Consider the following 27,125-nt stretch of genomic DNA (forward strand, 5'->3'; position numbering starts at 1 on the left):
GTGGGGCTCCAGGAGAAAAATGGCCCAGTTCTTCTTGACTGGATTCTGGATCAAGAGTGTTGTTTTGGTGCTCATCCAATTTAAAAGATCAGTGTTAATACTTCGAGGAAATCATTGAGTGCTTCAAACAATTTATAACTTTCAAAACGAGAAAAAAAAAAAGTGCAAAAAACTTAGGACCAATGGTTTTAGTCAATTTTCCTAGGACACATAGAGCCATCCTTTTATTGGAAGCTTACAGGAGGTAGAAGGGGGGGGGGGGGGGATAAGGCAAAAATAGATGTGCATTGCCCACTAATGGACAGCATTGGTTTCTTCACCTGCTAGATCCGGGATGAATATCGTTGAGGTCGGTGATATGGGTGTATTTGCTTCGCATCTCTCCTCCTGTGTACTCTGTGGTGGCCCCCCCATGACCCTCGTGGTATTGGGTCGGTGTAGCGGAATGTGCCAAATTCACCTGGCACTGACAGGTGGTAGGAGTTGATGGTCACGCTGTTGAAGGGGGGGTGATCAAACATGGGAACTGAAGAAAGAGGAGAACATTACAGGTCAGATGTGATTACATATGGCTTCCACTCAATTTAACAACAGCCTAGAGCAGGGGTCTCCAAACTTTCTAAACAAAGGGCCAAGTTTACGGTCCTTCAGACTTTATGGGGCTGGACTGTGGCTATTGGGAGTAGAACCCAGACGTCAGTAGGAAGAAATTGTGCCCCTTCATTGGTGTCAGTAGGAAGGATTTGTGCCCCTTCATTGGTGTCAGTAGGAAGGAATTGTGCCCCTTCATTGGTGTCAGTAGGAAGGATTTGTGCCCCCTTCCTTGGTGTCAGTAGGAAGGATTTGTGCCCCCTTCATTGGTGTCAGTAGGAAGGAATTGTGCCCCTTCATTGGTGTCAGTGGGGAGGAATTGTGCCCCATTCACTGGTGTCAGTAAGAAGGAATTGTTCCCCTTCATTGGTGTCAGTAGGAAGGGATTGTGCCTCTTCATTGGCGTCAGTAGGAAGGGATTGTGCCCCTTCATTGGTGTCAGTAGGAAGGGATTGTGCCCCCTCAATGGTGTCAGTAGGAAGGGATTGTACCCCTTCACTGGTGTCAGTAGGAAGGGATTATGCCCCTTCACTGGTGTCAGTAGGAAGGCATTGTGCCCCTTCACTGGTGTCAGTAGGAAGGGATTGTGCCCCTTCACTGGTGTCAGTAGGAAGGGATTGTGCCCCTTCACTGGTGTCAGTAGGAAGGGATTGTGCCCCTTCATTGGTGTCAGTAGGAAGGGATTGTGCCCCTTCATTGGTGTCAGTAGGAAGGGATTGTGCCCCTACATTGGTTGTCAGTAGGAAGGAATTGTGCCCCTACATTGGTTGTCAGTAGGAAGGGATTGTGCCCCTTCATTGGAGTCCATAGGAAGGGATTGTGCCCCTTCATTGGCGTCCGTAGAAAGGAATTGTGCCCCTTCATTGGCGTCCGTAGAAAGGAATTGTGCCCCTTCATTGGTGTCAGTAGGAAGGATTTGTGCCCCCTTCCTTGGTGTCAGTAGGAAGGATTTGTGCCCCCTTCATTGGTGTCAGTAGGAAGGAATTGTGCCCCCTTCATTGGTGTCAGTAGGAAGGAATTGTGCCCCTTCATTGGTGTCAGTAGGAAGGAATTGTGCCCCTTCATTGGTGTCAGTGGGGAGGAATTGTGCCCCATTCACTGGTGTCAGTAAGAAGGAATTGTTCCCCTTCATTGGTGTCAGTAGGAAGGGATTGTGCCCCTTCATTGGTGTCAGTAGGAAGGAATTGTGCCCCTTCATTGGTTGTCAGTAGGAAGGAATTGTGCCCCTTCATTGGTTGTCAGTAGGAAGGAATTGTGCCCCTTCATTGGTTGTCATTAGGAAGGAATTGTGCCCCTTCATTGGCGTCATTAGGAAGGAATTGTGCCCCTTCATTGGCGTCAGTAGGAAGGGATTGTGCCCCTCCATTGGTGTCAGTAGGAAGGAATTGTGCCCCTTCATTGGTGTCAGCGGGGAGGAATTGTGCCCCTTCATTGGTGTCAGTAGGAAGGGATTGTGCCCCTTCATTGGTGTCAGTAGGAAGGGATTGTGCCCCTTTATTGGTGTCAGTAGGAAGGGATTGTGCCCCTTTATTGGTGTCAGTAGGAAGGGATTGTGCCCCTTCATTGGTGTCAGTAGGAAGGAATTGTGCCCCTTCATTGGTGTCAGCGGGGAGGAATTGTGCCCTTCATTGGTGTCAGTAGGAAGGGATTGTGCCCCTTCATTGGTGTAAGTAGGAAGGGATTGTGCCCCTTCATTGGTGTCAGTAGGAAGGGATTGTGCCCCTTCATTGGTGTCAGTAGGAAGGGATTGTGCCCCTTCATTGGTGTCAGTAGGAAGGGATTGTGCCCCTTCATTGGTGTCAGTACGAAGGAATTGTGCCCCTTCATTGGTGTCAGTAGGAAGGAATTGTGCCCCTTCATTGGTGTCAGTGGGGAGGAATTGTGCCCTCTTCATTGGTGTTAGTAGGAAGGGATTGTGCCCCTTCATTGGTGTCAGTAGGAAGGAATTGTGCCCCTTCATTGGTGTCAGTAGGAAGGAATTGTGCCCCTTCATTGGTGTCAGTGGGGAGGAATTCTGCCCCTTCATTGGTGTCAGTGGGGAGGAATTCTGCCCCATTGTTGGTACTATTGGATGAAATTGGGTGTCCCATGGGCTGGATAAAAGCAAGCAAATGGCCGCAGTTTGGAGACCACTGGCATAGAGGGTATGAAAAGGCATGGGGGATTGCACAATATGCGATTTCCCAGCATCCACGCCTGCTAGACTATTACTCAGTGGGGGGTTGATTTACTGAAACTGGAGCGTGCAAAATCTGGTGCAGCTCTGCATAGAAGCCAATCAGCTTCCAGGTTTGATTGTCAAAGCCTAACTGAACAAGCTAAAGTCAGAAGCTGATTGGCTACCATGCACAGCTGCACCAGATTCTGTGTACTCCAGTTTGAGTAAATCTCCCCCTGGTGTCCCTGGAAATACCTGAAAGATGGAAATCATAGGAAAAGAAATGTAAAGTTTCTTGTGGCCATTTTAGATACTTTCAGCTAATCTATTAAACCCTTCACTGCCAGACCAGACCCTCCGCTCCATTTTCAAACTCAGTCGACCGAACCATTTTTTTTCCATTGCTTTTTTAGATTGCCTTACAGCTTTCAGAGTCTGTAAAAAAAAAAAAAAAAAAACACCCCCCACCATACATTTTCTGAAAGCATCAGTAGAATAAAAAAAAATGTGCTATGGATTTATTTTTGGGCCACATGATATTTTCACTAAAAAAGGGATATTTTCACTAAAAATAAAAAAATGATTAGAGGATACATATATGGCAAAATTTACAAAATTCCTGCTAAATAAAACCGTATTGAGTTAATAAATAACAAATATTTGAACATTTTTGAAAAAATAAATAAATAAACTAAAATCTGGGAGGTTTTTTATTTTTCACTTACAGCTTTCAGAGTTTCTGATAGACCCCCCAAACCATCGATTTTTTTTTTTTTTTTTAAAGCATATGGCCTAAATTAAAAAAAAAATGTGCTACTGATTTTTTTTTAGGCCCCCGGAATAGTTGCGCAAATGTTTAAACAGCCATTTTCACTAAAAACATTATTAGTGGATACATACGTGGCAACATTTATAAAATTCCTTATAAATTCCTGCTAACTGCATTGAGGTAGTACATAAATATTTGTACATTTTCAAAAGCACCTTTTTGTTTAATCGTGAAAACTAAAAGGCGCGGAAAGCGCTAAATAAAAACAATTTACTTTAAAAATCTGAGGTTCTCATTTTTTTCCCTTACAGCTTTCAGAGTTTGTAAAAGACCCGTTCATTTTTCCCCTTACAGCTTTCAGAGTTTGTAAAAGACCCGTTCACACAGGGCATACTAAAGTGAATGCTTGTGTTTACCTGCATGTGGAATGCTGAGGCGATTCATGCATCCCTATGCAGGCAGTCCCATTCAGGTCAACGAATGCAGTGGCTGCACACAGCTGCTGCTTCCAATCTGACATCTGTCTGGGTGTGAGTGCACAACCCCAAATGCAGACTGTGTGAGCTCAGGGACATGTAGCAGGAACCACATGGATGTCAATTTGGGAGCATTAGCTCTGTTTGTGCAGTTGCTACATCCCAAATTACATCAATGGGACTGCCTGCATGGGGATGCATGAAACACCGGGGCATCCCGAAACAGGTCAACACGGGCATACATTTTAGTATGCCCCATGTGAACGGGTCTTTTACAAACGCTGAAAGAGAAAAATGATAACCTCAGATTTTTAAAGTAAATTGTTTTTATTTAGAGTTTTGCGCACCTTTAGTTTTCACCACGAGCTCAAGGACATGCACCAGGAACCACACGGATGTCAATTTGGGAGGAACGGCTCTGTTTGTGCAGTTGCTACATCCCAAATTACATCAATGGGACTGCCTGCACACCTGTGCATCCCTGCACAGGCAAATACGCCCTTGCAGGGGCGTACACTGTGTATGTCCTATGTGAACAAGGCCTTACAATGTTTTTTTTTAAATTATTTGCAGCAAATTTTTTTTTTGGGAGGAGGTGTGAGATGCCAAAGATCTAAACAGACCCCTGGTATGTTTTTCAGACAGAGAAAGGGACAGAAGACAGCTGTACATGAATGAATAGGAGTCTGTATAAAGTCTCCTATTCATTCATAAACCTGCAGTATAGTAAACACAGTTTACTACACTCCAGTGATGAATGGACACAGGGGCGATCAGTACTGATTGCTGACTATGTTTATGTAAGGAAAGGAAGCAGGCTGGTAATCCTTCACAAGCAGGAAAGAGGCTGAAGACATGGGAAGCAGGGAGGCATCAGCTGGAAGCAGGGGGGCATCAGCTGGAAGCAGGGGGGCATCAGCTGGAAGCAGGGGGGCATCAGCTGGAAGCAGGGGGGCATCAGCTGGAAGCAGGGGGGCATCAGCTGGAAGCAGGGGGGCATCAGCTGGAAGCAGGGGGGCATCAGCTGGAAGCAGGGAGGCATCAGCTGGAAGCAGGGAGGCATCAGCTGGAAGCAGGGAGGCACCTGTGTGAAGCAGTGCTGTAGATCTGTACGCCGTATGTACCAGGCAGCGAAAGGGTTAATATTGTGTGCAAAGCCAGCTCCTTAAAGATGTGGTAGGAGCCCTGACCTCAACCCTACTGAACACCCTTGAATGGAATTGGAATTCAAATTGTAAGGTCTTCTCATGCAACATTTGTACCCAACCTAACAAATGTTTAGGACAAAAGGGCACAAATTCCCACGTATTCCAGGATCTGGTGGAAAGCCTTCCCAGAAGATTGGAGGCGTTTTACCTACTGAAAGGGCGGAGAAGATGGGTGGGGGTTTTGGCAACTCTGACTCCATCGGTTTTGGAATGAGACGTCACGCATACGAGTCTCCATCAAAGGCTACTTCCGACGCGTTTCGATTTCAGATTGCTGACCAATGCTTTATATAAGCCATTTACATTGCATTCAACTCACCAGTAAAGTTTACATTCGTTATGCTGCCAAAGCCATCAAAATCGAAATTTCTTGGAGGGAAATCATTGATAAAAAATGGACTGTCGTCAACAAAGGGGGAGACAGCTGCATTAACAAAAAAAAAAAAAAGAATAAAAAAAAAAATAAAAAAAAAAAAAAAAATGTAAAAGCATCAATGGTCAGCTATGGATTAGGTAAAACACATCAGTACAGAGGAGGCTGTTGGTATCACAAAGGACGCTTCCTGACATGCTGGGATCAGAGAGGGAAAATAGCACACCGAGCACACAGGTGTGGGGATCAGACATAAGGAGAGTGATCACACAGAGGTGTAGGGATTGGGGATAAGAAAAGAAAAAGGAACGATGCAAAGTGTAGGGATCAGAAAAGGACCGTGCAAGGTGTAGGGAACAGGGAAGACAACACAGGGCACAGTACAAGGAGTCAGGATCAAAAGAGACAGAGGACATCATGCAAACAGTAGGCATCAGAGAAGTGATGGAAGGACGCACCGCGTGAGGTGCGGGGGTCCGATCAGAGGACGCATTGTGTGTGGTGCGGAGATCCGATCAGAGGACGCACCGCGTGAGGTGCGGAAATCCGATCAGAGGGCACACCGCGTCAGATGCAGGGATCCGAACCGAGGGAACACCGCGTGAGGTGCAGGGATACAATGGAACACCTAGTGAGGTGCAGGGATCCGATCAGAGGGCACACCCAGTAAGGTGCAGGGATCCGATCAGAGGGCACATCCAGTGTGGTGCCGGGATCCATACAGAGGGAACACCCCGTGAGGTGCCGGGATCCATACAGAGGGAACACCCCGTTAGTATCCAATCAGAGGGCACACCGCGGGAGGTGCAGGGATCCGATCAGAGGGCACACCGAGTGAGGTGCAAGGACCCGATCAGAGGGAACACACCGTGAGTATTCAATCAGAGGGCACACCGCGGGAGGTGCAGGGATCCGATCAGAGGACACAGGACTTGTGCAGGTTACAGGAAGATAAAAGGGTATCAAAGACATTTTGTATCTTACCATTTGAATTCATTTGATTTGGATGACATCTCATAGGTCCTGGCATGAAGGTTTCTAAAAGGAAAAGGGATCAGATTAGATGGTGCATCACGTGAGGTGCAGGGATCAATGAGAGGACCCGCCGCGGGAGGTGCAGGGATCCGATCCAAGGGAATGCCGCGTGAGGTGCAGGGATCCGATCAGAGGGCACACCCCGTGAGGTGCAGGGATTCCGATCAGAGGGCACACCCAGTGAGGTGCAGGGATTCCGATCAGAGGGCACACCCCGTGAGGTGCAGGGATCCGATCAGAGGGCACACCCAGTGAGATGCAGGGATCCGATCAGAGGGCACACCCAGTGAGATGCAGGGATTCCGATCAGAGGGCACACCCAGTGAGGTGCAGGGATTCCGATCAGAGGGCACACCCAGTGAGGTGCAGGGATTCCGATCAGAGGGCACACCCAGTGAGGTGCAGGGATTCGATCAGAGGGCACACCCAGTGAGGTGCAGGGATTCCGATCAGAGGGCACACCCAGTGAGGTGCAGGGATTCGATCAGAGGGCACACCCAGTGAGGTGCAGGGATCCGATCAGAGGGTACACCCAGTGAGGTGCAGGGATCCGATCAGAGGGCACACCGCGTGAGGTACAGGGATCCGATGGAACACCCCGTGAGGTGCAGGGATCCGATTCGAAGGAACACCGCATGAGGTGCAGGGATCCGATCAGAGGGAACACCCCGTGAGTATTCAATCAGAGGGCACACCGTGGGAGGTGCAGGGATCCGATCAGAGGGAACACCCCGTGAGGTGCAGGGATCCGATCAGAGGGAACACCCCGTGAGTATTCAATCAGAGGGCACACGGTGGGAGGTGCGGGGATTCGATCAGAGGGCACACCGTGGGAGGTGGGGGGATCCGATCAGGGGACACAGGACTTGTGCAGGTTACAGGAAGATAAAAGGGTATCAAAGACATTTTGTATCTTACCATTTGAATTCATTTGATTTGGATGACATCTCATAGGTCCTGGCATGAAGTTTTCTAAAAGGAAAAGGGATCCAATTAGACGGTGCATCACGTGAGGTGCAGACATCCAATGAGGACACACCACGGGAGGTGCAGGGATCACATCAGAGGGAACACCGCGTGAGTATCCAATCAGAGGGCACACCGCGGGAGGTGCAGGGATCCGATCAGAGGGCACAGGACTTGTGCAGGTTACAGGAAGATAAAAGGGTATCAAAGACATTTTGTATCTTACCATTTGAATTTATTTGATTTGCATGACATCTCCTAGGTCCTGGCATGAAGGTTTCTAAAAGGAAAAAGGGATCTGATCAGACGGTGCATCATGTAAGGTGCAGAGATCCAATGAGAGGACACACCGCGTGAGGTGCTGGGATCCGAGGGAACAACCGGTGAGGTGCAGGGATCCGATCAGAGGGAACACCGCGGGAGGTGGAGGGATCCGATCAGAGGGCACACCGCGTGAGTATCCAATCAGAGGGCACACCGTGGGAGGTGCGGGGATCGGATCAGGGGACACAGGACTTGTACAGGTTACAGGAAGATAAAAGGGTATCAAAGACATTTTGTATCTTACCATTTGAATTCATTTGATTTGGATGACATCTCATAGGTCCTGGCATGAAGGTTTCTAAAAGGAAAAAGGGATCCGATCAGACGGTGCATCACGTGAGGTGCAGAGATCCAATGAGAGGACACCCCGCGTGAGGTGCGGGGATCACATCAGAGGGCGCACCGCGTGAGGTGCAGGGATCCGAGGGAACACCGCGTGAGTATCCGATCAGAGGGAACACCCCGTGAGTATCCAATCAGAGGGAACACCCCGTGAGTATCCAATCAGAGGGAACACCCCGTGAGTATCCAATCAGAGGGAACACCCCGTGAGTATCCAATCAGAGGGAACACCCCGTGAGTATCCAATCAGAGGGAACACCCCGTGAGTATCCAATCAGAGGGAACACCCCGTGAGTATCCAATCAGAGGGAACACCCCGTGAGTATCCAATCAGAGGGAACACCGTGGGAGGTGCGGGGATCCGATCAGAGGGCACACGGTGGGAGGTGCGGGGATCCGATCAGAGGGCACACGGTGGGAGGTGCGGGGATCCGATCAGAGGGCACACGGTGGGAGGTGCGGGGATCCGATCAGAGGGCACACGGTGGGAGGTGCGGGGATCCGATCAGGGGACACAGGACTTGTACAGGTTACAGGAAGATAAAATGGTATCAAAGACATTTTGTATCTTACCATTTGAATTCATTTGATTTGGATGAAATCTCATAGGTCCTGGCATGAAGGTTTCTAAAAGGAAAAGTGATCCGATTAGATGGTGCATCACGTGAGGTGCAGAGATCCAATCAGAGGGAACAACCCGTGAGGTGCAGGGATCCAATTAGAGGGAACACCCCGTGAGTATTCAATCAGAGGGCACACCGTGAGAGGTGCAGGGATCCGATCAGAGGGTACAGGACTTATGCAGGTTACAGGAAGATAAAAAGGTATCAAAGACATTTTTGTATCTTACCATTTGAATTCATTTGATTTGGATGACATCTCATGGGTCCTGGTATGAAGGTTTCTAAAAGGAAAAAGGGATCTGATCAGACGGTGCATCATGTAAGGTGCAGAGATCCGATGAGAGGACAAACCGCAGGAGGTGAAGGGATCCGATCAGAGGGCACACCCCGTGCGTATCCAAACAGAGGGCGCACAGCGGGAGGTGCAGGGATCTGATCAGAATACAACGTGGGAGGTGCAGGGATCCGGTCAGAATACAACGTGGGAGGTGCAGGGATCCAATCAGAATACAACGTGGGAGGTGCAGGGATCCAATCAGAATACACCGTGGGAGGTGCAGGGATCCAATCAGAATACACCGTGGGAGGTGCAGGGATCCAATCAGAATACACCGCAGGAGGTGCAGGGATCCGATCAGAATACACCGTGGGAGATGCAGGGATCCGGTCAGAATACACCGTGGGAGGTGCAGGGATCCAATCAGAATACACCGTGGGAGGTGCAGGGATCCAATCAGAATACACCGTGGGAGGTGCAGGGATCCAATCAGAATACACCGTGGGAGGTGCAGGGATCCAATCAGAATACACCGTGGGAGGTGCAGGGATCCAATCAGAATACAACGTGGGAGGTGCAGGGATCCGATTAGAATACACCGTGGGAGGTGCAGGGATCCAATCAGAATACAACGTGGGAGGTGCTGGGATCCGATCAGAATACATCGTGGGAGGTGCAGGGATCCGATCAGAATACAACGTGGAAGGTGCAGGGATCCGATCAGAATACACCGTGGGAGGTGCAGGGATCCAATCAGAATACAACGTGGGAGGTGCAGGGATCCGATTAGAATACACCGTGGGAGGTGCAGGGATCCAATCAGAATACAACGTGGGAGGTGCAGGGATCCGATCAGAATACATCGTGGGAGGTGCAGGGATCCAATCAGAATACAACGTGGGAGGTGCAGGGATCCGATCAGAATACAACGTGGGAGGTGCAGGGATCCGATCAGAATACAACGTGGGAGGTGCAGGGATCCGATCAGAATACAACGTGGAAGGTGCAGGGATCCGATCAGAATACACCGTGGGAGGTGCAGGGATCCGATCAGAATACAATGTGGGAGGTGCAGGGATCCGATCAGAATACAATGTGGGAGGTGCAGGGATCCGATCAGAATACAATGTGGGAGGTGCAGGGATCCGATCAGAATACAATGTGGGAGGTGCAGGGATCCGATCAGAATACACCGTGGGAGGTGCAGGGATCCGATCAGAATACAATGTGGGAGGTGCAGGGATCCGATCAGAATACAATGTGGGAGGTGCAGGGATCCGATCAGAATACAATGTGGGAGGTGCAGGGATCCGATCAGAATACAATGTGGGAGGTGCAGGGATCCGATCAGAATACAATGTGGGAGGTGCAGGGATCCGATCAGAATACACCGTGGGAGGTGCAGGGATCCGATCAGAATACAATGTGGGAGGTGCAGGGATCCGATCAGGGGACACAGGACTTGTTCAGGTTACAGGAAGATAAAATGGTATCAAAGACATTTTGTATCTTACCATTAGAATTCATTTGATTTGGATGAAATCTCATGGGTCCTGGTATGAAGGTTTCTATAAAAGGAAAATGTAAAAGAAAATGATTTAGAAAGACAATTTATTGTAGGGATGCGCATGCAAGAAAGAAATAAATAGCTTTTAAACGCTGACCAATCATATGGCTATCATCGTTACCATCAAAGGCAGTGTATCCAGGGATGTACATGGGTTCTGCAAAGTAAGAAAGTTTCCATAAATGAGTGAAACCCGGGAGTGAACCGGACACCCCCAGCCATATATTCCATTGGACCATCCATACACACACAAACCATGTGCAAGCTACAAAACATGCAGCCACTGGTGCAAAAAAAAAAAAAAAAATTGGCGCAAAAAAAAAAAAAAATTGGTGCAAAAATTCAACCTTCAGGTTTAGAATCTTTTACGGGATTGTTCTAATAATTTATGTAAAAATCTGTTAAAAATAAAAACGTATAATGGTGCTTCCATGATGCTGGGCTCTCCCAGCGCAGGGCGCTCACTTGCTTACAGCTTGTGTTGGAGAACACAAATTGGGACTATAATCAAGTGGGTACCCCAAAAAAAATAAAAAATCTATATTCCCATAAAGAAAATTCAGTTGTCACCTAAAACAGAACTTGGTAAAGAGGCCACGTAAAAGACTAAACGTACCAAGTCCTGCTGCTTCAGACCTTCGCTTTGAAGAATCCTCTGCATCTGACACACTTCTGGGGTACTGGACACCTAATTCTGTCTTGTGTGCCGTTGTTCCATCCTCCAGCCTCTGTCATTTTTGGACAGGGTATCAATATACGGGTTGGTGAAGCACCAGGCCGCAGCAGGGACCCAGCGTTCCAACACCAGAAGATTTCTTTTAAATGCCATACATAGCTCAGAGGCATCAAACTCCATTTCATAGGGGGATGCATCAGAAGTATGGTTGCCCTCAAAGGGCTGGTTGTATCCGGGGTGCGCTACGTGCAGCCTGCAGGGTTCAGGAGTGCGCTACGTACAGGGAACAACAAAGAAAAAGGCACGCCAACCTAATGCACCCTTACCACAGAATCCTCCGATTCTGGCTTGGAGGAAGAGGGCTTGACCCTTGAAACCCGGTAGTCTATGGATGCTACTAAGGCTATCATTGGGTGAGCACTGTGGACTTTGAGGTGGTCTTGTTGGCACCCTTTACATGCTTATGCTTGTTATGAGTTTGTGAGTATAATATATCCTTCAAAATAAATATGGTTATGTTGGTAATGCACTAGGTCGTGAGCCCTTTTCTTTGTCTTTATGCCCAGTGCTTGTAAAGATGCACCACAATTGAGTGCGCTACGTTACAGCCTGCAGGGCTCAGGAGTGCGCTACGTTACAGCCTGCAGGGCTCAGGAGTGCGCTACGTTACAGCCTGCAGGGCTCAGGAGTGCGCTACGTTACAGCCTGCAGGGCTCAGGAGTGCGCTACGTTACAGCCTGCAGGGCTCAGGAGTGCGCTACGTTACAGCCTGCAGGGCTCAGGAGTGCGCTACGTTACAGCCTGCAGGGCTCAGGAGTGCGCTACGCTACAGCCTGCAGGGCTCAGGAGTGCGCTACGCTACAGCCTGCAGGGCTCAGGAGTGCGCTACGCTCAGCCTGCAGGGCCCCGGAGTGCGCTACGTACAGCCTGCAGGGCCCCGGAGTGCGCTACGTACAGCCTGCAGGGCCCCGGAGTGCGCTACGCACAGCCTGCAGGGCCCCGGAGTGCGCTACGCACAGCCTGCAGGGCCCCGGAGTGCGCTACGCACAGCCTGCAGGGCCCCGGAGTGCGCTACGCACAGCCTGCAGCACCCCAGACTGCGCTACGTACAGCCTGCAGGGCTCCGGAGTGCGCTACGTACAGCCTGCAGGGCTCCGGAGTGCGCTACGTACAGCCTGCAGGGCTCCGGAGTGCGCTACGTACAGCCTGCAGGGCTCAGGAGTGCGCTTTTGCGTCCTAACAGCCAGTCCATGGTGACACTCGATTAGATATGCACAGTGTGTTCTACATAGCCCAGAAGACTCCTGAGATAGGCAATGCCAGTATGCCATAGGGAAGCAAGAAAGGCAGAAGCACAGGCTACACTTTCCTAAACAATGATCGTTTTGTGATTTCCTGTAGGGTGGAAATTCATTAAAGAAGTGGGTGAAGGCCAAACAAACACGCTACTGCCAAAAAAGGGACAAAAAAAAAATTACACTTTACCCAAAAAGACACCTTTCCTATTTGGCTAATCAAGAAAACAAAATGACCAGCCATAAACAAGACAACTATACCACCAGCCAACTACACATCACATACCTCAGCTTTTCCATACGACTACCATCCAAAACACACTCCAGCAAAGAGGTCGTGCTCAACACCACTTGGCAGCTATTAAACCACATGCATGAACATAATCACTTGCAAGCTTACAATCTTCTAGGTATAGGTACTGGGTCGCTGTCTGCTAAATGAAGCCCAGACTGTTGGTAGGACAACTCATCACTCGATTTATGGGGCTCTCTTTTAATGTAACTATGGGAAAGTTATCACTTCTATTTAAGAAAAAGAATACACTAGACCAGCCTACCTCCACCTTAACCCTTAATAGAACTTCAGTTTTTTGTTTTTCAAGGATCATGCTTACCTAGGTGGATGCAACAGCGGGTACTCCACTGACTGGGAACCCGAGCTATCGAACACCGCTGATCACCCGGTTCTCGGACTGTCAGTCACCGCTGTCTGCTCTACCCTCACTGAAACACTGGCCTGTGGGGGGGGGGGAATGGTTGGCTCAGGCTCTCAATGGCTTGCCGAGAGGCTGAGCCAGGTGTCAGTCCAGGGTTGTGGGCAAATCTCAACCATATTTTCAAGATTTTTCCCCAGCCTGGACCCAACCACCCTTGACGTCACCCGAAGCCATCCTTTCTGCTAAGAATGGGTCAAATGAGTGCAAAACAAACTGCACTCTTGAAGTACAGCCAAACAAGCTTTGGTTGTACTTCTTTAACTGCTTGCCGACCGCCGCACGACTATTTACGTCGGCGGTCAGCCCCTCACAGGCAGAGCGACATAGTACTACGTCGCTAGCCTGTGAGGGTCTACGGAGCGGGAGCCGGAGGCGCGATCCCGCGAGGTCACGGACCCCCGCGGGATGTAAACAAAGCCGCCTGTCATTCTCCCCTGTGTAGGAACAGTGATCATACGGTTCTACTATGTAGGACCGTTGATCACTGTTCCTACACCTCAAGCCACAGCCAATCACAGTTAGAATCACGCCCCTAGGGACACACATAGCCCCTCCCTCTCAAAAAAGTTAACCCCTTCACTGCCAGTGTAATTTTAGAGTAACAGTGCATATATATATATAGCACTGATTACTGTAGTAATGTCACTGGTAACAAAAGTGTCAAAAATGTCAGTCAAGGGTCCGATCTGTCCGCCGCAATGTCGCATTCCCGCAAAAAAAAAAAACATGACATCACTTCTGAAGTTGGTTGTTGTTGGCCGACAAAATTTGTGTGCAGTCTAGAGCACATTTCATCTAACACAACAACACTGGACAAAAGACAGCCGATCGGTCGGCCAACAATCGGTGCATGTGTACGAGGCTTTACAATGTTGATCAGAATGCCACACTTATGCCTCGTACACACGCAACGATTATCGGCCGACCGATCGTCCGACTTTTGTCCAAGTTGTGTTTTGTTGGTTGGAATGTGCTCTAGACTGCACACGAATTTTCTCGGCCAACAAAAATCTACTTCAGAAGTGATGTCATGTGCTGGTTTACTTTGTGTGTTTTTTCTTCTCTGAGCATGCCCAGTCTTGCTCATCAGATTTTTGTCTGCCGAAATCTGTACTGACTGGCGGAAAATCGTCCGTTGTGTTGACGGCCAACAAAAATTTTATAGCATGCACACCAGATTTTATTCGGCCAAAAAGTCGGAGTCGGTTGTCGAAAGCATCATACTAACAAGCCAAAAATTGGCCGATCGGACGTTGGCCGAAAATTCCCAGCCAATAATCGATGCGTGTGTACGAGGCATTACAAAGATCATTGGTACCATGCCTCTGGTTCTGCCAAGTGGCACTGGTCAGCCCCAGAACTATGCTGGGGCCATTAAATGGGAAGTCATTCAGTCACAGCTCAAGGAGCCCATGGACACATCTGGAGGAGCTCTGGTTGAGAATAACTGCACCAGGCATTTCAACAAGACATTCGCCACACAACTCTCATCAAAACCTCCACACACAGATAACAAAAAAAAACAAGATCCTTACCAAAGCAAGGCTGAACGATTCCCTGGGAACAGGGTGGGTGAGGATAAGGCACATTCCTCAAGGGGACACCATGAGGAGGATGATTTTGTATAGGAGGACCTGAGATAAGAATTTGCAATAGCAGCTGGTTACAACAATACATAAAAACGTCTGTACCCACTGGAAGCAATTTTATTCTTCCTTAAATTAACACAGTGGGCTTCTTTACTGATGAAAATATTACGATCTTCTCAGCTAGATTTGATAATGAAGACATGTCATCTATTCAAGTGTCCTTCAGGAAGGTTATGTACCAATTATAGAACAGACAAAGTAGTCCTGACACTGCAGATGAAACACATGGTTGACAGCCATCATAATTTATAGTGATTTCTACTTTTTTGTGCTTAAATTGTGACCATCTAAAACACAAAAACATTTTTTTCTTGAGAAATCCACAATTCGGCAATCCACACAACCACCATTCATGAAGTATATGGTTCCACACAGAACATTTATCAGACAACATTGCTAGCAAAACAGTAATGTTCTTCTTACTTTGGAGCTTGTTGGAAACACAGTCAGGCCATCAGTAATCTTTCTAGCTCTCTGCATCTCCAGTTGAGTCCCCCCCCCCCCCCCAGCCGAAAACAGAATTTTTGTAAAATCTTACCGTAAAATTCCTTTCTCAGAGTCCTCCGACGGTCGCCGCCCATTCACACAGTCTTCACTTATGGGGTATTGACTTCATCTCCACAGGAGTTTCTAGACATAAGACTTGTAAAAGAACAATAAATCTACATAGTCACACCCATGGGGGCTGTCCTACCAGTCCAATACCCCCCCTGCAATAGCCATCCCAATTCAGATTGGTCGCAAGCAGTGAAAGTGTACAAAAAGACCCCAAAAAGAGGGGCGGGGGCGGCGACTGTCGGGAGGACTCAGAGAAAGGAATTTTACAGTAAGATTTTACAAAAATTCCGTTTTCTCTTACGTCCTCTGACAGTCGCCGCCCATTCACACAGTCTTCACTTATGGGGACGTCCCAAAGCAGTGTAGACATGAGGGGTGGGCAACGCAACCACCAGAAAAGCAACGTAGTACCCACATCAGAGAAAGGAACCTTACATGTACAAGAAGGTTACCTTCTGGTAACAAAAAACAAAGGCTCAACATGAGCAACAACCCAGGAAAACAAATAACCAAGGGAAAAATAACCCCAACAGCTAGGAACTAGAGCTGCACGATTCTGGCCAAAATGAGAATCACGATTTTTTTAGCTTGGAATAAAGATCACGATTCTCTCCCGATTCTCCGTGTAACAAAAAAAAATTGGGATAACTTTACTGTTACGTTTTTTTTTTATTCATTAAAGTTTATTAATTGCGTTTGAAAGACTGCTGCGCAAATACAGTGTGACATAAAATATTACAACAATCGCCATTTTATTCTGTAGGGTCTCTGCTAAAAAATATATAAAATGTTTGGGGGTTCTAAGTACTTTTCTAGCAAAAAAAAATGATTTTAACTTGCAAGCAACAAGTGTCAGAAAAAGGTCTAGTCTTTAAGAGGTTAAACTTCCTTTCTCCCTGGCAGAGGGAAGGAAAAGATACATGTAATCATTTTGTTTATAGTTACTGGGAGACTATGCTGATAGGCGTTTGCTGGAGGAAAGATACAATGTAATCATTTTGTTTATAGTTACTGGGAGTTTTCCACAGCTGTTTTCTCTGCTCCCTCAGCTATGCAAAGAATCGAGCATGTGTCAGGTTTAGATCGTCAGGTGGGGTGAATCGAGATCGCGATTTTCATACGATTAATCGTGCAGCTCTACTAGGAACCCATACAAAAAACCAGGGTTTCCTATGGAACAGCCGCACAGAGAACTTTGCGGCCAAAGGATGCATCAGCTGATGCCAGAACATCAATTTTGTAGAATTTTGAGAAAGTGTGCGCCGACGACCAAGTCGCAGCCTTGCACACCTGGGCCACCAAGGCCTGATGCTGATAGGCCCAGGACATACTCATTGACCTGGTAGAGTGCGCCTAGACAGGGAAGGGAGGAACCCGTTCCCGCGATGAATAAGCCTGTACAATGGTCTGTCTGATCCATTTGGCAATGGTTGCTGCAGACGCAGCCATACCCTTCCGAGGTCCCTCAGGAAGGACAAATAGAGAATCCGATTTCCGAAAGGATTCAGTCGACGACAGGTAAACCCTGATCGCCCGGACAACATCCAAGGCATGTAAGGCAACCTTCTTCAGATGCTTGGGATTCGCACAAAGCGAAGGCAAAACAATGTCCTCATTCAGGTGGAATTCCGAAACCACCTTTGGCAAAAAGGACGGATTAGGTCGCAAGACCACCTTATCCCTATGAACCACCAGGTAAGGGGAGCGGCAAGACAATGCCAACTCTGACACTATGCGAGCAGAAGCTGTCGCCACCAGAAACGCAACCTTCTTAGATAGCATGGGCAACGAAAGTTCCCTGATGCTTTCAAAGGGGGAACGCTGCAACACGGACAGAACCAAGTTCAAGTCCCATGGAGGCAAGGGCTCCCTTCTAGGGGGAGCCAGGTGACGCACACCCTGAATAAAGGTGCTAATCAAGGAATTAGACGCCACACGGCGCTGGAAAAGAACAGCCAGTGCAGAGACCTGGCCCTTAATCGTGGCCAACACAAGACGCTGGTCCACACCAGTCTGGAGGAAAGCCAACACCTTTGCTACCGAATAGGCACGAGGAGAGAAACCCCTGGACTCACAACAGGCAAAATATGCTTTCCATGTTCGGTAATAAATCTTACCAGAAGAGGCTTTTCTAGCCTTGATCAAAGTAGGAATGGCCTCTGAGGAGAGACCCCTGTCTCTCAGGATCTGGCTCTCAACAGCCAGGCCATTAAAGCCAGCGACTGTAAAGCAGGATGGAAGATCGGTCCCTGGGACAGTAGATCTTCCCGCATTGGCAGCTGCCGCGGAGGCTCTACGGCCAGGTGAATGATGTCCGCGTACCAGACCGGCGAGGCCAGTCCGGCGCCACCAGAATCACCAGTGATTGTTCCGAGGCCAACCTGTGAAGGAATCGGGACAACAATTGAATCGGAGGAAAGGCAAAGAGCAGTCGATACTGACGCCAAGGCGCCACCAGCGCATCCGAGGCATCTGCCAGAGGATCGCCCGTTCTTGCCACGAACCTTTCCACCTTGTGGTTTAGCCGAGACGTGAACAGATCCACATCCGGGGATCCCCACTTCGCAAACAGCATCTGAAACACCTCCAGGTGTAGGGACCATTCCCCCTGGTCCAGGGTCTGGCGGCTCAGATAGTCGGCCTGCCAATTCTCCACACCCGGAATGTGAATTGCCGATATCGCCGGGACATGAGTCTCGGCCCAAGACAGGATAACGGTCACCTCCTGGGCCGCCCGGGCACTCCTGGTGCCCCCTTGGTGGTTGATGTAAGCCACCGCAGTGGCATTGTCCGTCTGCACCCGTACAGGATGGCCCTGAAGACGATCCGACCAATGGAGCAGGCACAGCCTGATCGCTCTCAATTCCAAAATGTTTATCGGAAGGGAGGATTCCTCCACCGACCAAGTGCCCTGGGCAGACAGGTTGCCCAGAACGCCACCCCAGCCTGACAGGCTGGCATCCGTGGTGATCACCGTCCACAGAATTGGCCGGAAAGACTTCCACTGACTGGCACTCGATCTTAACAGGAGATCCTCCAGATATCCCAAGACCGCGATGCCCTGTGCCCGCAACAGGCGCCAACACTTTAGTAAAGACCCTTGGAGCCGAAGCGAGACCGAAAGGTAACGCCACAAACTGGTAATGATCCTCCGCGATAGCGAATCGGAGGTACCTCTGATGACCCTCGAAAATGGGGATGTGCAGTATACGCATCCTTCAGGTCTATGGAGGCCAGGAACTCTCCGGGATTCAGGAAGGCCACCACTGAGCGGAGTGACTCCATGCGAAATTTTCGAACTCGCATGAAGCGGTTCAGAGCTTTTAAGTCCAGAATCGGATGCACTTTGCCCTCCTTTCTGGGCACAGTGAAAAAATTTGAATAGAAACCCCGAAACCTGTCCCAATGAGGCACCGGGACAATCACCCCCTGAGCGAGAAGATCCTGCACCGCCTGATGTAGGTCCTGTAACCGCCCTGGGGTCAAATGAAGATTTGAGGGAAAGAATCTGTTCGCCGGCCGTGAAAGAAATTTGATCTTGTACCCTGACCGAATGATTTCCTGAACCCACCTGTCCGTGATTCGGAGCAGCCAAGGTTGTAGGAAACCATGCAAACGTCCCCCCACCCCTGTAACGGGTGAGGGCGCCCCTTCAGGCGGACTGAGCCGCCGCACCGGCCTGGCCGGATTTTTGTTTGTCAAACCAGGGCTTTTTCTGGCCACCTTGGCCCTTGAAGGGTTTTCCCTTGTTCTGCGCCTTGAAGGCACGAAAGGACCCTTGAGTAGGTTTAAAGGACGGGCCCCGCTTACCGCGGAAAAACTTGTCCTTAGGATTCTGGGGCGGCAGAGTGCTCTTACCCCCCGTGACTCCTTTAACCAATTCGTCCAAGGATTCTCCAAAAAGGCGAGACCCCGCATAGGGGATGTCAGCCACCGTCTTCCTGGATTTTTGGTCAGCCGACCAGCATTTTAACCAGATTAAGCGACGGTTAACCACATCGACACTGGACAGGCGTATCGCCAAGGGGGCCTCATTCAGAGCCTCATCGCACAAATACATGACCCCACAATGAATCTGCTCCACAATTTCCACTGTAGTGGGGGGGGGGGGCAGAGTCAGCCACGAGGGTGCGTTTGAGCACCTTGGTCCAATCCGCCACAACCTGAGCCACCATTACAGAGGCAAAAATAGGCTTGAGCATGGAACCCGCCACCATGTAGGAATGACGGGCAAGAGACTCCAGTCTCCTATCAGTAGGATCTCTAAACACCGGGGAGTCCTCGGTGGGTAACAGGGTAGACTTGTTCAACCTGGCCACCATGTGATCCACTTGAGGAGGCACACACCAGCGCGCAGCCGTAGTAGCCGCAAAAGGGTAGAGAAGTTGAAACTTCTTAGGCACCACAAAGGTGTGTTTTAAATTACGCCATAGCTCATTCACCTTATGGTGAAACTCTGCGGGGCAAGGAAAAACCTGCGCCGTCTTGCGGGTCCTGTGTGTACCAAAAGAGGACACAACGCCCGGAGGATTGGGCTCATCCTCCAAATGTAGTGTTTCCTTCACTGCTAGGATCAACTCATCCATAGCTGCGCGTTCGTCGGGCGACCCAGGGGGGTATTCATCCACCCCTGCAACCTCCGCCTCCCCCTCAGACTTTTGCGGGTCCTGAGAAGAGCGATACCCCGAAAGGGCCACGCTACCCACAGCAACCATGTCACACTCAGAAGAAATCAGAAGAAAAGGAAATCCTAGGCCTTTTCCTATCAGCACGTTCAGACATCAGGACATCCATTTTTGACACTAAAGTTGCCACAATAGCAGCCAAATTAGTCTGGTTAGAGGATTCAGTGGACCCTGAATCCCCCACCAAAGCTGGCGGGAATTTACTGTCCTGGGATTCCATAATAGAAAAGACGTTTTTTTTTTTTTTTGAAACTGGCCCTTTAAGTGCGCTGCGGACCCCTCCCCAGCACACCGCTATATAGAAACTGACACACAGAGCCCCCGCAGGGATAAAACTGACCAGGAAGATTGCACAAGGCAGGACAGGAAAAAAAGACAGCAGGACAGAACCCCACAAAGTGTTACCAGCTCCTTCGGTCGCTCCTGTGAGAAAGGAGGAAGTGATGTCACCGCTGGAGGCTGAACCAGGCTGCAGGCCAAGGGAAAATGGATGCCTATGGAAACTAATAGGAGGCTTCGGCAAGATGGCCCCCGACATGTGCTCGGAACGATCGTTTGCCACACACAAGATGATGCCGCAAGGCGCGAAAATACACTACATAGCATGCTGTATGAGCGCCCACAGTGAAGCCAGACATGCTGCCCACGTTTAAAATGGCGGACCGGTGGTTTTTAACCCCGCTGCGGTCGCCACATGTGTCTGCATCCCCAAGCACCCTAAAGTGACATTAGGAGAGGGACCCCCAAAACCCCACACAGCGCTGATGTGAGAGAATAAAAGCCCCCGCAGGGACCGGGACCAGGGAGCCCAAAACGCACAAACACAGGGGACACCACAGACAGACAGGACTGCCGACCCCAGACAGAGGCCCCACATAGAATGTACTTACCTGTACCCGATGGCGTGGGGTGCCTCACATCAAGCGGGAAACCGCCCACCCTCAGATGGCAGGGGAGTGCCGCCAGCCAAAACGCAGGACACTAGTAGTGCACGGACGAACCTATGCTGTGTCCAGTGAGGTAGCCATCTCACATGGCTGCATCCCTGATGGACAGGGATGGGTCGTTTATGAGGCCAGGGCGAACACATAGCCTGCGAAACACTCGATGGCGGGCTGGGATTCCATCTGACCTTCTGTCCTGGAGAACCAGGACAGTCCGTCCGATTCCCGGCTCCGCAGATGCAGTCTTCATCCGAAGATCCACTAACTAGTGCTGATAAAATAAACAGCTAGCAAAGTAAAGAAAAAATAACATCTTTTGAAAATAAACATAAAAGAAAAAGAGAAAGGCTGAGACTGTAGCCTCAGCACAGGGAAGCCTATCCACTCCTGAAGCTAGGCAGAAGACAAACTGAATTCGGATGGCTATTGCAGGGGGGTATTGGGCTGGTAGGACAGCCCCCATGGGTGTGACTATGTAGATTTATTGTTCTTTTACAAGTCTTATGCCTAGAAACTCCTGTGGAGATGAAGTCAATACCCCAGACTGTGTGAATGGGCGGCGACTGTCGGAGGACGTAAGAGAAATATTTTTTGAAAAAGTTTACCATTTCTAAATAGAGGCATCTCCAGTACCAGTTGCCACCTAAGGCTCTCAGTACTTCTACAGGACAAGACAAATGTGCTACAGTAGTGTCTATACACAGAGCATGCTCAAAGGCCTACAGAGATAAGTCTAATAACTTCTCCTACTGTTGTCGGGTTTGGCTCTGTGGTAGGGATTACATTGCTAGTTTAAAAAACGGGTCATGCTGTCAGGAAAGACTCAAGCAAAAAGAAGTTGGCTTTAAATGATACCACCCCACTTCCAATAGGCTGCCTCTGTCCAATCAAAGGCATTTTTGCTGCTCCAGCATGGGTTCTTCCACTTCTCTGGTGGCAACAGTAGGGGAACTAGGGGAACTAGGAGAACTAGGGGAACCCCCCCCGGGAACCCCCCCCCCCCCCTCCCGTTGTACTTCTCTCCATGGGTGATGGGGCTGTCAGTGCCCACGCAGCCAGTGTAGCAGTTTGGGCATTTCAAATCCCCGCTCTCCTCACCTCTTCTTCTGCAGGGTTTCCAGGATGGATAAGAGCAACAGTAAACCCCCAGTAATGCTAATAACTTCTATATGAACTGTGAGGATTAGCCATATGGAGTGGAGAAGGTATACTACCACAGTGTACAGAGTGGGATGCCTTTGGAAAAGTAACATACAGCACAGCCAGAATCACACATTTTCCAAGTACTGGTGTAAATCTCTAAACAAAGGGTGTACCTACCCATCGTACTCATTTACTGGGATTCTACATTCACTGTTGCCAAATACCAGCCATCCAGCACTCTGACACAATCACAAGAATGCATCCAGCCAAGTATCATCAAAATCTCTACACACAAATAATAAAGGAGATCCTTACCAAAGTAATGCGGACCATTTTCCTGGTCGTTATATTTTGGGTGTGGATGGGGGACATTCCTCAAGGGAACTACAGGAAGAGGACCATTTGAAATGGCAGGACCTGAGATAAGAATTTCAAATAAGTGGCTAGTTAGGATAAGATTTCCCACTGGAAGCAATTTTTGTTCTTGGTTAAAGTAACAGTGGATGTTATTACAGACTAAAATGTTAATTTTTCAGCTAGACTAGATTCTGAAGCTATGAGGTCTATGCAGATCTCCAAGCTTCTGAAGACATGAGGACTATTCAGATCTCCAAGCTTCTGAAGACATGAGGTCTATTCAGATCTCCAAGCTTCTGAAGACATGAGGACTATTCAGATCTCCAAGCTTCTGAAGACATGAGGTCTATTCAGATCTCCAAGCTTCTGAAGCTATGAGGACTATTCAGATCTCCAAGATTCTGAAGACAGGAGGTCTATTCAGATCTCCAAGCTTCTGAAGACATGAGGTCTATTCAGATCTCCAAGCTTCTGAAGACATGAGGTCTATTCAGATCTCCAAGCTTCTGAAGACATGAGGTCTATTCAGATCTCCAAGCTTCTGAAGACATGAGGTCTATTCAGATCTCCAAGCTTCTGAAGCTATGAGGACTATTCAGATCTCCAAGATTCTGAAGACAGGAGGACTATTCAGATCTCCAAGATTCTGAAGACGTGAGGTCTATTCAGATCTCCAAGCTTCTGAAGACATGAGGTCTATTCAGATCTCCAAGCTTCTGAAGACAGGAGAACTATTCAGATCTCCAAGCTTCTGAAGACAGGTCTATTCAGATCTCCAAGCTTCTGAAGACAGGAGAACTATTCAGATCTCCAAGCTTCTGAAGACAGGTCTATTCAGATCTCCAAGCTTCTGAAGACAGGAGAACTATTCAGATCTCCAAGCTTCTGAAGACAGGTCTATTCAGATCTCCAAGCTTCTGAAGACATGAGAACTATTCAGATCTCCAAGCTTCTGCAGACATGAGGTCTATTCAGATCTCCAAGCTTCTGAAGACATGAGGTCTATTCAGATCTCCAAGCTTCTGAAGACATGAGGTCTATTCAGATCTCCAAGCTTCTGAAGACATGAGGTCTATTCAGATCTCCAAGCTTCTGAAGACATGAGGTCTATTCAGATCTCCAAGCTTCTGAAGACATGAGGTCTATTCAGATCTCCAAGCTTCTGAAGACATGAGGTCTATTCAGATCTCCAAGCTTCTGAAGACATGAGGTCTATTCAGATCTCCAAGCTTCTGAAGACAGGAGAACTATTCAGATCTCCAAGCTTCTGAAGACAGGTCTATTCAGATCTCCAAGCTTCTGAAGACAGGAGAACTATTCAGATCTCCAAGCTTCTGAAGACAGGTCTATTCAGATCTCCAAGCTTCTGAAGACAGGAGAACTATTCAGATCTCCAAGCTTCTGAAGACAGGTCTATTCAGATCTCCAAGCTTCTGAAGACATGAGAACTATTCAGATCTCCAAGCTTCTGCAGACATGAGGTCTATTCAGATCTCCAAGCTTCTGAAGACATGAGGTCTATTCAGATCTCCAAGCTTCTGAAGACATGAGGTCTATTCAGATCTCCAAGCTTCTGAAGACATGAGGTCTATTCAGATCTCCAAGCTTCTGAAGACATGAGGTCTATTCAGATCTCCAAGCTTCTGAAGACATGAGGTCTATTCAGATCTCCAAGCTTCTGAAGACATGAGGTCTATTCAGATCTCCAAGCTTCTGAAGACATGAGGTCTATTCAGATCTCCAAGCTTCTGAAGACATGAGGTCTATTCAGATCTCCAAGCTTCTGAATCTATGAGGACTATTCAGATCTCCAAGATTCTGAAGACAGGAGGACTATTCAGATCTCCAAGATTCTGAAGACAGGAGAACTATTCAGATCTCCAAGCTTCTGAAGACAGGTCTATTCAGATCTCCAAGCTTCTGAAGACATGAGAACTATTCAGATCTCCAAGCTTCTGCAGACATGAGGTCTATTCAGATCTCCAAGCTTCTGAAGACATGAGGTCTATTCAGATCTCCAAGCTTCTGAAGACATGAGGACTATTCAGATCTCCTAGAACAGGGATATGAAAACTGTGGCTCTCTAGCTGCTGCAAAACTCCAATTTCCATCATGCCTCCGCATCTGCGTGTCATGCTTGTGGCTGTCAGTCTTGCTATGCCTCATGGGACTTTTAGTTCTGCAACATCTGGAGGACCACAGTTTGCACATCCCTGTCCTAGATTCTCAAGACATTAAGTCTATTCAGACCTAATGTCTTGAGAATCAAGCAGATCTGTTCAGACCTCTTAGATTCTCAAGAATGCAGATCTCCTAGATTCTTAAGATAGGTCGTCTATTCAGATCTCCTAGATTCTCAAAGCATGGGATCTATTCAGATCTCCTAGATTCTAAAGACAAGAGGTCTATTCAGAACACCTAGGTTCTAGGAGACTTTCAGTTTTGCAACATCTGGAGGGCCACAGTTTGCATATCCCTGTCCCAGATTCTCAAGACATGAGGTCTATTCAGATCTGCTTGATTCTCAAGGCCTGAGGTCTATTCAGAACTCCTAGATTCTTTGAATACAGATCTCTTAGATTCTTAAGATATGAGGTCTATTCAGACCTCCTAGATTCTCAAGACATGGGATCTATTTCAGATCTCCTAGATTCTCAAGGCATGAGGTCTATTCAAATCTCCTAGATTCTCAAGACGTGATCTATTCAGATCTCCTAGATTCTCAAGAAAGTTGTGTAGAAAAATATAACAGGTGTCAAGACACTAGTCAACAAAAGACAAAGAGGGATAGGTTATAACTAGTGATGCACCGATCTGACTTTTTTGGACCCGATACCGGTATCTGGCGTTGTGAAATCGCCGATACCGGAACCGACCCGGAGCTACACAAAGCAAGCGGCTGCAGTACAGAGCAAAGCCGCTGCTTCATGTGTACGGCTCCTCCATTCACAGGCGAGTGCATCTGATATCACTCCGCCTGTGAGCCGGGACTATACAGGAAGTAGCGGCTCCCATCCCATACTACTACTACTACACCTAGTAAGGGATGGCTGAGCCGTTACTAAGCAAAAACCGGATCGGCCAGTGGATCGGTCAATGTTACCGATCCCCCGATCCAGCTATAATGGCCATATCGGCGCCGATATCTGATCCGAATATCGGATCGGTGCATCCCTAGTTCTAACAGTTATGAAAACCTGGTTTAAAAAAAAACCAGAATCAATAAGACATGAGGTCTATTCAGATCTCCTAGATTCTTAAGGCATGAGGTTGATTCAGATCTCCTAGATTCTCAAGACATGAGGTCTATTCAGATCCCGTAGATTCTCAAGACATGAGGTCTATTCAGATCCCGTAGATTCTCAAGACATGAGGTCTATTCACATCTCCTAGATTCTTAAGGCATGAGGTCTATTCAGATCTCCTAGATTCTTAAAAAGGAAGTAAAGCTTCCTCTGTAACTTGTACCTATAGGTACGCCTATGCTAAGGCTTACCTATAGGTACTGTAAATATCTCCTAAGCATGCACCGTTTAGGAGATATTTACTTTGCATGCAGCCAGTGACATCACTGGCGCATGTGCTCTGAAGGAACGGCCGCCCGTGTCATTAACAGTGGCTGCCGTGCGCATGCGTGGGAGTGACATCATTGTGGCTCCGGTCAATCAGATGGCCGGAGGACGCGCATCTGGAAGGAAGACTTAACATGTCGGCTGTGTAAGCGTTGTGCGGGCGGCGCAGCGGAGGCTTAGTTTTAAGGTAAGTCTTTCATAATGAGCTAGTATGCAATGCAAACTAGCTCATTTATGCCTTTGCCTTTCAGGTTTTTATTTTTGAAATTTTTTTTTTTGGGGGGGGGGGGGGGGGCAGTTTACAACCGCTTTAAGATGAGGTCTATTCAGACCTTCCAGATTCTCAAGACATGAATTGTGTGGGTACACACAACCCAGCAAACAGAGTTGAGAGTTCACTTACTGCACAGTATGCAAAAGGGAGTCATGAGAGAAAGTCATTTACAGCACAATGTACAAAGTGGTTAAGAGATTGCAACATAGCAAAGCCAGAATGGAGTTTACCATCACCAAAAAAAAAAATCCTAGGCATGCAGTACTTAGACCCGAAAGGCATCAATCACAAACACATCAAACACATACAAGGTCCTTACCAAAGTCATGTTGCCCGTTTTCCAGGTCATTAAATTGTGGGCAAGGATGGGGGACGTTCCTCAAGGGGACGACCAGAGAAGGATCGCTTTGTGTGGGATAACCTGAGATGAGAATTTGTAACAAAATGGCGGATTATGTCAAAATACCAAAACTACTCCCCACTGGAAGTCGTTCCATTTTTGGTTGGACTAACCGTGTGTTCTTTTGCAGCCTGAAATGTTGTCATA

The 27,125-nt window shown here is 48.3% G+C and overlaps 1 protein-coding gene across 6 annotated transcripts in view; it reads right to left on the reverse strand.

Moving 5' to 3' along the window:
* Nucleotides 1–278: 278 nt before the first annotated feature.
* The window catches only part of LOC309552847 (PC-esterase domain-containing protein 1A-like), a 97,444-nt gene continuing 70,597 nt past the window's right edge, over nucleotides 279–27,125 (reverse strand). For 2 of the 6 annotated variants that reach the window (XM_082253755.1, XM_082253759.1), the window contains 7 exons: nucleotides 26,898–26,999; nucleotides 22,691–22,792; nucleotides 14,932–15,030; nucleotides 10,807–10,866; nucleotides 10,657–10,710; nucleotides 5,522–5,626; nucleotides 279–526 (listed from right to left, as the gene is read on the reverse strand). In XM_082253755.1, the coding sequence (XP_082109881.1) occupies nucleotides 324–526; nucleotides 5,522–5,626; nucleotides 10,657–10,710; nucleotides 10,807–10,866; nucleotides 14,932–15,030; nucleotides 22,691–22,792; nucleotides 26,898–26,999 (725 nt within the window). In that variant the 3' untranslated portion in view covers nucleotides 279–323. Of the gene's footprint in view, nucleotides 527–5,521; nucleotides 5,627–8,815; nucleotides 8,870–10,656; nucleotides 10,711–10,806; nucleotides 10,867–14,931; nucleotides 15,031–22,690; nucleotides 22,793–26,897; nucleotides 27,000–27,125 lie in introns of all 6 variants that reach the window. The other 4 variants (XM_082253756.1, XM_082253757.1, XM_082253758.1 and 1 more) reach the window with 4 other exon arrangements.

The sequence above is a fragment of the Pelophylax lessonae genome (assembly GCF_965119305.1).
Source record: "Pelophylax lessonae genome assembly, chromosome: 1".
Lineage (NCBI taxonomy): Eukaryota > Metazoa > Chordata > Amphibia > Anura > Ranidae > Pelophylax > Pelophylax lessonae.